This window comes from Amphimedon queenslandica, unplaced genomic scaffold (assembly GCF_000090795.2).
Source record: "Amphimedon queenslandica unplaced genomic scaffold, v1.1 AMPQUscaffold_13511, whole genome shotgun sequence".
In the NCBI taxonomy this organism is placed as follows: domain Eukaryota; kingdom Metazoa; phylum Porifera; class Demospongiae; order Haplosclerida; family Niphatidae; genus Amphimedon; species Amphimedon queenslandica.
The window spans coordinates 680454-691507 of record NW_003546253.1 but is presented as its reverse complement, the minus strand read 5'-3'; the positions used below and the strand labels follow the sequence as shown (position 1 = coordinate 691507).

At 36.8% G+C, this 11054-nt stretch overlaps 3 protein-coding genes across 3 annotated transcripts in view; 2 read left to right on the top strand and 1 right to left on the bottom strand.

The window, feature by feature from the left end:
* The window catches only part of LOC109588680 (UPF0415 protein C7orf25-like), a 4042-nt gene extending 471 nt beyond the window's left edge, over positions 1–3571 (top strand). Inside the window, exons 3-7 of the mRNA XM_020004818.1 lie at positions 56–131; positions 2971–3061; positions 3115–3208; positions 3251–3331; positions 3389–3571. Of these exons, the coding sequence (XP_019860377.1) occupies positions 56–131; positions 2971–3061; positions 3115–3208; positions 3251–3331; positions 3389–3517 (471 nt within the window). The 3' untranslated portion in view covers positions 3518–3571. The remainder of the gene's footprint in view (positions 1–55; positions 132–2970; positions 3062–3114; positions 3209–3250; positions 3332–3388) is intronic.
* Positions 3547–7974, bottom strand: LOC100634470 (CUB and sushi domain-containing protein 1-like). The gene is made up of 18 exons (XM_011411322.2): positions 7749–7974; positions 7415–7699; positions 7083–7365; positions 6769–6948; positions 6544–6720; positions 6304–6489; positions 6071–6250; positions 5833–6021; positions 5551–5724; positions 5260–5454; positions 4892–5089; positions 4636–4824; positions 4406–4585; positions 4286–4351; positions 4080–4229; positions 3983–4021; positions 3907–3921; positions 3547–3842 (listed from the first exon to the last, which is right to left on the bottom strand). Exons 1-18 carry the CDS (start codon positions 7956–7958, stop codon positions 3700–3702), a joined length of 3039 nt encoding a protein of 1012 aa, XP_011409624.1. The 5' UTR covers positions 7959–7974; the 3' UTR covers positions 3547–3699.
* A 931-nt stretch (positions 7975–8905) lies between these two features.
* On the top strand, positions 8906–11043 carry LOC109588673 (uncharacterized). The gene is made up of 10 exons (XM_020004812.1): positions 8906–9541; positions 9742–9873; positions 9941–10007; positions 10058–10085; positions 10232–10264; positions 10316–10372; positions 10418–10570; positions 10622–10686; positions 10782–10997; positions 11038–11043. Exons 1-10 carry the CDS (start codon positions 9090–9092, stop codon positions 11041–11043), a joined length of 1209 nt encoding a protein of 402 aa, XP_019860371.1. The 5' UTR covers positions 8906–9089.
* The last annotated feature ends 11 nt before the right edge of the window (positions 11044–11054 follow it).

Genomic DNA, 11054 nt, shown 5'->3' with positions numbered 1-11054 from the left:
GTAAGTATATAGTGTCGTTTTGGCATTCTTTTCATTGCGTTTCTTAATTTCAAAGGACAGTGTTTTGGCTGAGCAGGCAAGACAGGAAAGGAAAGATCCTTTGTGGCCTATGCTACAAAAAGCTACAGAAGGTAGTGGGTTTTTTTAATAATAGCCCATATGTTACTTCAGACTCAGAGTAACTTGAAAAATTTGTAAAAAGTCCAAACTTGATCGGAATCAGCTGAAATTTGAAACACAACTTAAGAACATGTATATGCATCAGAAAAAATTATAAAATTGTGAAATTCTCTCTTTTTCAATTTTGACAAAATTTGGCCCGAGACCATGTACTAGAACATAAAAAATTTAAAAAAAAAACAAGATTGAGTAGGATTCCGTCAGAACGACCAACGAAAATACAAAATGAAAATCCTACTCTCGTGACGCAAATTCTACTCTACATTGTACTAAAAGTTATGGATCACCTTACAATGTAAAGTAGAATTTGTGTCACGAGAGTAGGATTTTCATTTCGTATTTTCGTTGGTCATTCGGAATCCTACTCAATCTTGTTTTTTTTTTTTTTTATTTTTTATGTTCTTGTTTGTGTTAATTTTTTTATACTATTTATAATATTTTTTCAGTTACAATTGTGATACTTTTTGATTTTACACAAACAATAAGTTTCTTTATTATTGTTGTCATTGTTATGATTTTACAGCATTTATGAGGGACAGCACTGATTGAGTTGAATAGATATGGTGAAGGAATATCTACTATACTGATGACAAGTGAAATAAATATTATAGTCTTGATGTGAATCCTTGTTCAAGAAGCTCTATCTTCCCAGCAATCCTGTAGCTATTCCTGCAGGTCTTCCTTCTTTCAAGTTCATATTAATATATTATCACTAGTATTATAAACATTAATTAATTGTTTTGTGTTTTTGAAATAAAATAATTCATTACACACTTGATATATGCAAGATTAATACCTTCTCTTAGCTGGAAACCTCCACTAAGTATTGCAATTTGATTCCAAGCATAGCTAGCCTAGCTACGTAAAAGATTACTTGCTGTTCCCAGTTCTGAGATCTGAGCATGCGCGACCACGCCCAAATTTTTGGAGCACATGCTTCTTTATTTAATTATTAACAAAATGGTGGCATGAGGTAAGCTGGTGCGATCCAACAGTCACAGACTCAGTATCACTTTTTCCTTTCTTGGAGAATGATTCTAGGGAACAAGGACCTGCGCATACCCTGTGGGAGTAGAATGGTGTAAGAATTAACCTTCTATCACCAGGCATAATCGATATATCGACCGACAACTGGATTGACAGGACTAACTTGATGATGATGATGAAGATGAAAAAAGGTGGCTGAACAAAACGGCCGGTTTGCAGATTTTTGATTTTTCTCCCAGAAAAGGTCTAGAGCCACGCTATGGGTACCATTGGAGTCCTCTGGTCAAGATAAGGTCCTCTATAAAGTCTGGTAAGCATAGGAGCTCGTTTTCCCGGTATAGCAAGGCTGCAAAAGTCGTGGCAGCCATTTTGTTTGGGGGTGAATCCTACTTAGTAACGCTACCGCGTTACTAATAGTACAGGGACTTTGGCCCAATTTTTGAGCAACTTAAAAAGTTTGTAAAAAATCCAAATTTGATCGGAATCAGCTGAAATTTGAAACACAACTTAAGAACATGTATACGTATCAGAAAAAATTATAAAATTGTGGAATTCTCTCTTTTTCAATCTTGACAAAATTTGGCCCGAGACCATGTACTGTAGTACAGGGCAGACATGGGGTCAAGCACTAAGAAATGTGCTTAAACACAAATACAAGCACTTAAATGTGTTAGAAGCACCAGCACAAGCACAATCTATAGCTTTAGCATACATGTAAGTGCTTAAGTACAAGAACAAACATTTTTCAGAGTGCTTAATTACATTAATAAGTACTAGATATTCACTACGTGTAAAAATAAAGTAAAATTACAATTATAGTTAATTTACTATTGCATCTAATAAACACTAACTCTGTTAATTGTTCATAATAAATGGAAACAGCAGAGAGCTTTGGAGTGATACCACTAATAGTAATGCCATTACCATTCTTCAAGCTAAAACACAATCACACAATGTGCTACGAAACTTGTATACTACATGTACATGTACATGTTTTTTACATGTGTGGTAAGATTTATTTAAATAATAAAAATACAGAATATACATGTACTTATGTGTGTCTCAATGTACATGTACATGTAGTGGTACATGTACATGACATCGACATATAGATGTACATGTAGATGTACCATGTAGATGTACATGTACATGTACATGTACATGTACATGTACATTATTCGTGTGTAGTTTTTGCTGTGCTTAAAAGCACTTTTGTAAATTTGTAAAAGTAATTAAGTACGAGTACAAAGCACATAGATTATATTGAAAAGGTACTTGTAAGCAGCATTAAGTACTTAGAAAGCTGTGCTTATTTGTACTTAAGTACAAGCACCAAGTGCTTGACCCCATGCCTGGTACAAGGACTTTGGCTCAATTTTTGAGCAACTTAAAAAGTTTGTAAAAAATTCAAATTTGATCGGAATCAGCTGAAATTTGAAACACAACTTAACAACATGTATATGCATCAGAAAAATTTATAAAATTGTGGAATTCTCTCCTTTTCAATTTTGACGAAATTTAGCCTGAGACCATGTACTATAGTACAGGGACTTTGGCCTGGTTTTTGAGCAACTTTAAAAGCTTGTAAAGAATCCAAACTTGATCAGAATTAGCTGAAATTTGAAACACAACTTAAGAACATGTATACATAATCAGAAAATTATAGAAATGGAGAAATCTCTCGGAGCAATTTTTGGCTAAATGACACTGATTTTTCCTTTGTAGAAACCGTACTTGTTTTAAAATAATTATTACACATCACACTATTGCATATCACTGTTTCCCCTTGTTTGACTAAATTAGGTAAATCTTTATTGGCTTGTAAAACAGCAATAGATGATTTTAAATCAATTTTATCTGTTGTGGCTGGCCCGAGTGAGAAAGAAAGAGCAAAGTGAGCCTTTAGCCTTGTTTCTGTTTAGAGCTCAAACCGTATCATCAAAATAGGGAATTGTTATCAAGGATTAATGTTGTCCCTGATCAACCCTCAGAGAGAGCTCGAAATCTCCATAACAGTGGAAGAATCAAAGAACGAGCCAAGGTTTGCTTTGTTTGCTTAATATTAATTATTAGCATGATGTAGATTATATTCGGTACTGGTGACAGCTTGCAGGCTATTACATTAACAGCAAATGAAGGCTTTGTTCGAGCTGCTGCTGGAAGAGTGAGCACAATCATCATATCCCTGCTAGTTTAATCTTAAACTCTATCATATTCATAGGGAATTTCTTTCAATGTCATTGTACATCCGTGTAGAGCATTGGCAGAATTAGACTATAAGCACAGTGTCAAGACAAATGAGAGAAGAGAAACTGGGGCTGATATTATGCCTACAGTTCTTCCTTCATAGCAACCATAGTTCAATTCCAAGTAAACGTAATATGCCAACAAACTTATTTTCTTATAGACAACACAATAACACTTTATTACAACACAATAACACTTTATTACAACACAATAACACTTTATTATGAATTAATACGAATATATATATTGATAACTAATTAAAACAATTAATGTTTGTGTTGACTGTTAAATAGCGTAATATTTTTTATCACTGGAGATGCTCTGATTGTCATCATTCCCAAGATAATGCAAGCGGAAATTGTGCACGGAATCAATGTCTTTATCATCGACACCTTCAAACGGGTCATCTGGACCAAAATCAATTGTTTCTACAAAAAGAATTATTATTATTATTCATTAATTCTAACAATTTTGACAGGCGAATTTTCATACCTTCTTGGCTCCCAACTATAAATAAAGGAATGAAAAATTGTTATAATGTAAAATTATTTTAATGAAATTTCCTTACCTTGAGGGATTACTCTTGGAATAGTTACATTGTTTGATTCTGTATATACAGGAACAAAAGGTAATACAATGCTTGTTTAGATATTATATGTGTGTACCTTGTTTCTTTGAAGGTGGTGCTTCAGCCTGTAGCAGTGGGGCTGGTCTTTCGACGACAGCCGGTGGAGGTGGTGTTACAGGTTTAGGAGGCAATACTGGTGGTGGAGTAGATTCAACAGTCGTTTCTTTCATAACTACAACTTCAGGCTCTGTAAGAATTGAAATAATAATTGTGCTCATGCATACTGTATTAAGTATTACTAACCATCATATGCATGTCCATTTTTCTGAGGTAATTCAACTGCAGGGTTTCGATACAAGTTTTCATTTGCTATAAAGAAAATGATCATTAATGATTACTATCAGATGCAAGTATGTAACGTACAAACAAGAATGTCTCGTGATCCAAACCTATCCTTCTTTTCTTTAGGTGTTGTGTTTCCTTTTTTGCCAGCACAGCAGCAGTACAAACAAATTAAAAGCAGTAACAGTAGCAACAGTAAAAGTAAAATCCCTCCAATGGTAACCCCAATACTCAATCCAATGACAAATAAATTGGTTCGTCCTAAGCATTACAATCCAATAATGGTTTGTTATGGTAACAATTTTGCTTACTTCTGCAATAGAGGGGTTCTCCACTCCACTGGCCATTGGCCTGACAAACTCTTACTGGCTCACCCACTGGAGTCAAGTCATCATCATCACAGCTGTACGTCACGGTACTGTTGAATATGGTTTCATTAAAATCCCTGACAACGCCACCGAAGCCAAAGGAAGGTAGCTCAGGAATGCCACAGTCAACAACTGTAATTAAAGTATGGAGGAAATTCATTTATTGAACTATAGTGACCTCATAATTGTTTCAACTCACAAGTGCAGTTTGTTGGTGTCGTTCCAGTCCAGTTACCATCAGCTCCACACACTCTTCGATCATTTCCATCAATGACCATTCCTTCTTCAAGACATCTGTAAGTGGCTATTCCTCCAAATTCAGTTGATGTGATTGTGACATTGATTTCATCATTGAATAAGAAAAAGCTTTCATCTTCTGGGCTTCCACAATCAACGGCTACATGAGGAATTATAATTACAAAACCACAAATAAATTGTTGAAACTATAGTAATAAATTTAGAGTAACTGTTTTCGTTAGATACAAATAAGAAATGGAAACTATAACATTCTTTAGTATCAACAGCAGTGTCACAATAATAAATGACAATAAATGATTAATAGCTTACGTCTGCATCGAGATGTTACTTCTGAGCTGCTCCAACTGCCATTAGGCAAACATGAAATGAAGGCAGAACCAACAAGCTCATAACCAGTAATGCAGGAGTATTGAACCACAGAAGGAAACCTGTTGCTGGTACTGCTACTTATTGGTCTTGTAGGGCCAGTTCCAGCAACCTGAGGAGGATCACCGCAATCAACTCCTAAAAACAAATTATTATCAAATCTGATCTAAAATCTCACACCCAAATATAACTAAAAGTTAAAGCAATACATAAGTAATGATTAGGCATATTCACCTATGCATGATGGCTCAGGGCCACTCCATTGGCCATTTGGCTGACAGGAACTTGTTGGATTTCCATTAATCTCATATCCAGTTTCACAACTGTAATTTGCAGTGCTGTTTACAATTGTTGTATTATAGCTGACCATCAATGGTCGATTAGGATTTAATGGTCCACAGTCATTCACTACAGAAGTCACAAAACAACATTCAATTATAAAAGAATTCTATGGAATTGCCACAAAATCTATTTTCAATTTCCTTTATAGTATGAAGGAAGTGTAAATAAACATACCTTGACATGTTGGTGCAACTCCAGACCAACTGCCACTGGCAAGACAAGTCAAACTGCTAGAGCCAACTAATCTGAAGCCAATATCACATGAATAGACTACTACATTTCCGAATGTTGTGTTTGAGGGGTCAAAGTTTGCCATTAGATTGTCTCTTCCAGTAATACCTGGAGGCATGCCACAGTCAACAGCTACAAAATGAGATAACAATGAAATAATTTATTTATTTTTGCAACATACGTATGCATTGGGGTGTGCTCCCACTCCACTGTCCATTGGTACCACATGTTCTTAGAGCAGTTCCATTAAAAGTGTAACCACTTGCACAAGAATAAGTAGCTTGAGCATTGAGGAAAGTGCTGGTAAATTGCACACTGAGTCCAACTTCATTATTTGTTGGCGGATTGTTACAATTGATAACTGTAAAATGAATCATTAAGAACATTACAATAAAAGTCAGTATGGTGACTAACATTCACAATAAGAAGGAGTAGAGCTCCATGTTCCATCGGATTGGCAGGTGCGTGTGATAGCACTTCGTACGACATACCCAGGTAGGCAGGTATATGTTGCAATTGAGCGAAATGTGAATCGATTGGCATTAATTGTAAGAGCAGTCGTATTAGCAGGAAAAAGCAGTGCTTTATCACACACAATTGCTGTAATAATAATTTATTATGAAAAGATAAAGAAAATTTATTTTAAAGGCTTACGTTCACAGGTAGGGTCTGTTCCAGACCACATACTGTTCGTCTGACATGTTCGAATAGAATTTCCTTGGAGTACGTAGCCTATTATGCAACTGTACCTTGCTACAGCATATAAGCCAGTCCCATTCTTTACCACATCAGTAGTACTTCTATCAAAATCAAGTGTACCGCAATCAGTAACTATATGTGTGCATTAAAAATTAGCAATTTATAGCAATATCCACTTACCATTGCAGGTTGGTGCATCAGGTGACCAGCTTCCATTCAACTGGCAAGTTCTGTTAGCACTGCCTATTAGCGTAAACCCAAAGTTGCAACTGTAAGTGGCAACTGAATTAAAAGTTGTCAAGTCAAACTGGAATGCAATACTACCATCCATGGGAGCTTGAAGTCTGCCACAGTCAACAACTAAAATGTAATTATAATTACAATATTTTGCAACATTGAATTCTTGTTGTTACGTAAGTAGGCAGCACTTGTATGTTTCGTGCGAATGAGGCCAATTAGTCTCATATTTCAAGTTTTGATTTATAATTATTTACCTGTGGGCTCAGTAATGTCACTGTTGATTTGAAACACATACCGGCCTGGCTGCATAATGTTAGTGTCAGAATCAAGTGCTAGAACAAAATTAGAGCCAGAGCCAGGTAAAGTGAAGAAGCGTGAGCCATCTCCTGCAATAAACCCAACCTGAGCTTGCATTCCTCCCACTCCATTTCTTCCACCATTTGCATCACCAGTAGTCCATAGCAATGGGTTGACATAGAGAAAGATGGCGAAAGATTCTTGAGCATTCCAACCCAAGATACACTGAAAAGTGTTTACCTATTAATAGGTTCTGGTTAACAATTACTACTGATATTCCATGCTATACCTTGTTAGTTTTGCTTCTATAATAACCCACAGAGTCCCATGTCACAACAACAATTTGCGATGCAGAAGAAGAAGCAAATGTACCGGTATTACGTATGAACTCGTTGGCATATTCAAGATCAGCAGCAGCATTGCTGTGCCTATAGTAAACATTACCAATGCCAGTAGTATCCACATCAGCAAGGTAAGGTGCTATGAGAGGCTGGTCCATCATATCTTGAGGAAACTGCACGTTAACTAAAGATGACGAGTCATCTCCCAAAGATATTGCTCCATTAGTGGAAACCTAATCCAAGATGCAAAGTAATACAACCATATGCATATAAAATACTTACAAATAGCTCTGTGTAAGTTGTATTGTAAAAAGTGAATGGCAGTGATAGCCTTATGCTAGCTGTCATGTCATCTCCTCTTTGTAAAGTATTATCATTTGTTCCTGGTCCAAATGAGAGTAGCTGTGAGCGAGTGAGAGCTTGTGATTTTGAGTTGGCTCGTGATGAGTCAAATAGAAGCAGAAATGCTAGTGCTGGCAATAGTGCAAACATGGTCTTCAGCTCCTGGGAGAGTAAATGATTACTTTGAGCTGTTTCAGACGACTTAAATATTAAAGCAATTAATGATTTATTGTACATTGTATGCAAGCAGAAGCCATATGCCATCAAAGTAACTGTTGGGGCAATACTGCAAGTATGAGCGAGGCATGGTAATGGATAATCATCAGTCAAAATATGGTGCATTCATTGCGCTAGCAGTATCAATATTTCCTCCTTGTTCCGTATGAATTGTATGTAAACAAAGTGCATTCTGTTTCAATTTCTTTTCGCTGTTATTCCAAGTCATCAAAGTATTGTCTGAAGTTAACTAGAAAATGCATTATGTATATCAGTTAGCATAAGCTCTTCTTTGTAACCCTCTCTTGGTACATCTATATGGTACTACAATAGTTCTGGTATTGCTACATCCGTAATTCTCCGTATATTAAAATCACGCTGTGACATGTGCTTGAAGGCTGAAATTCTTCATACCTTTTATGGTGTGTAGGAAGGTTTTAACTTTTAAGCAACAGAAATATCTTTTCTTGCCAGAAACCAGTCACCTTTAGTGTAAGTTAAAAGTTTAATCATGTGGTCTTGTGCCATATGCCGATGCGCATGCAACGTGGCATTCACGTGACTGCTAGGGTTTTAGCGGCACATTAACCGGGATACTTGTGTGTTTTGTTCATAGGATACCCATCATGGCTGGTGAAGACCGTGACGAGAGAGACAGACTCAGGTTTACCCTGAGAAGGCTAAGACAAGAGGATGAAGAGGAGGAGGAACAACCTGAACTGCCACAAAGAAACGACACGGGGGAGAGGGAGGCTGATGGAAATGTGAGTTTATTAAAGGTCTCCTCATCAAACAGGAGCCACTTTGGTACATAAAAGCATGTCTGATATGTTTGCCATTGGTGCATTGATTAATTGTTTGTGATCGTGTTAATGACGTGTTAATCATCTGGCAGGAAGTTCTGCTACATTAGTAAACTGCTTCCTACTTGTGTTATATTTCTTAATTTTTTTTGTGCATTGATTCAGGGGTGGTTTTTAACGCATCCTGCTTGCCAATGTATACCTTTCTTTTCAGATTGAAGGAGCTCCTCGCACTTTGTTATTATTCCGACTAAGCCAGTCAATGGATCAAATGGACAATATGTTTGAATTAACTCCAACCACTGATACTCCTTCCTCCTCTTTTAACAATAATCCTCCTCTTTCATCAGCCTCCACTAGTAACAATGCACTTTTACCTTCTCTTCCTTCGTCTTCTAATTCAGCATCAAGAGGACATGGTCCTATTTTCGATATTGCTTCGTTTATGGAAGAGAGTCGGCAGCGACAAGAGGCAAGAGATAGGGAGGAGACAGAAGCAGCTGAAGAGAACACTCTTCGATTGCGTACCGTACGTCAGACGATGGTAGTACCAGGAGAAAGCACCAGTAGTCCGTCGTCGGATCAATTATCGGAAGAGGAATGGTCCTCATCGACAAGGAGGAGGAGGAGGAGGAGGTCTGCTACCGGGAGTGATGATCAAGCAGTCTCTGATGTTTCACACCCTCTCTCTGTTACACACTCTCACACTCTAAGGTATCTTGTTATTACTGCATGCATGTAACTGATTGAAATTGAAAGCATTTCATATTTGCCATATTTCTGACAATTGGTTGATTTATTTCCTTAATTTTTCCTTAATTTCTCCTGAACTATATGTAGTACATGCATGTGTGTAGATGATAGGTGTATGGCAACAATAGATACATACAATTATTATTATTTTCCCATATAAGGGAAGCTGCATTAGACTGTCCTAGTACAACAGATTCTGAACCTGATCAACTTCTTCCTGGAACCAAATATGAGAGTACTAAATATCAGAGAGTTCCAACAGTTAAGAAACATGTTTTGGAGAAGCAGAGAAGGTACCCTTTAAATGTAATGACTTTTTGATCCTCTTTTAATCATACTTTTCTCTTCTCTACCTCATAGAGATCTAGAGCAGACTCAGGAGTATGTAGAAAAGATTTCTTCTAAGACGAAGCTGAAGGCCACTCCGGTACGCTTATTTGTTTGAAAGATTTGTATCTATTACTTATTTTTGTATAGCCGTCATCGCAAGACAGCAAGACTTCAGGTACTTATTACCTTATCTACTCTTGTTATTACGCACAGCCGCATCACAAGAATGTACACTAGCCTGTAATTGATATTAATATGTTGGTACAACAAGGGTATTGTGGTTTTTTGTAACAATGAATTTTACTTATTGTGGTTCATTAGGCTCTTCTGATTACATTGCTTCAGCCCAGTCAGGTAAGCATTATCCCACACTGATTCATTCATTAGATAAATAATGTATTTTAGGTCTTAGCTGCAGTCTAGAATCAACCAGCAGTACAACTGTACAAGAAACTGATGAAGGTAATGCTTATAAATATTGCTGAGCTCATTTAAAATGTTCAAAAGGAAGTCAAGATGCTGATTGTACTTTGGATAGAAGTCACGGATTGTTTAAGTTCAAGGGTAGGATTGTTACTAAATTTGATCATAATACTGACAATAGAGAGCCTATGACTGATGCAGAGATAATAGATTCTGTTGCTACTATTGCTGAAGAAGGTATGCTATAATTAAATTTATTAGTATGACATTCTTTAATTTTATTTTTAGGCACGCAAGACCTGTTTAGTGTAAATGATGCAAATAATGATTCACAGTATGAAAGGACTAATACGGTTTGTGTTTCTTTCCTATCTTTCTCTTATCTCTTCTCCCCCTTCATTCTGCACACACACACACACACACACTCTCTCTCTCTAATAATTCATAGGTTCCAAGGTGGATGTTACAGCAGCAGAAAGAGCAGGAGTCAGAGCAGACTGACCTAGAGGAGCTCACTGAAGAGACGCAAAGAGGAGAGAAGAGATCAAGATTGGACAGCAGCCCAAGTAGTGGCACTGATCCCACTCTGTCTCCCACAATGAAGCCACCTACTAAAAGACCCGCGGGGCGAATTCAAAGTGATAGCAGCTGTAATTCTAATGAAGTAAGTCTGCTGATTATTAATGTAATTATAATGTCTGAAGTCATAATCAATGTCATA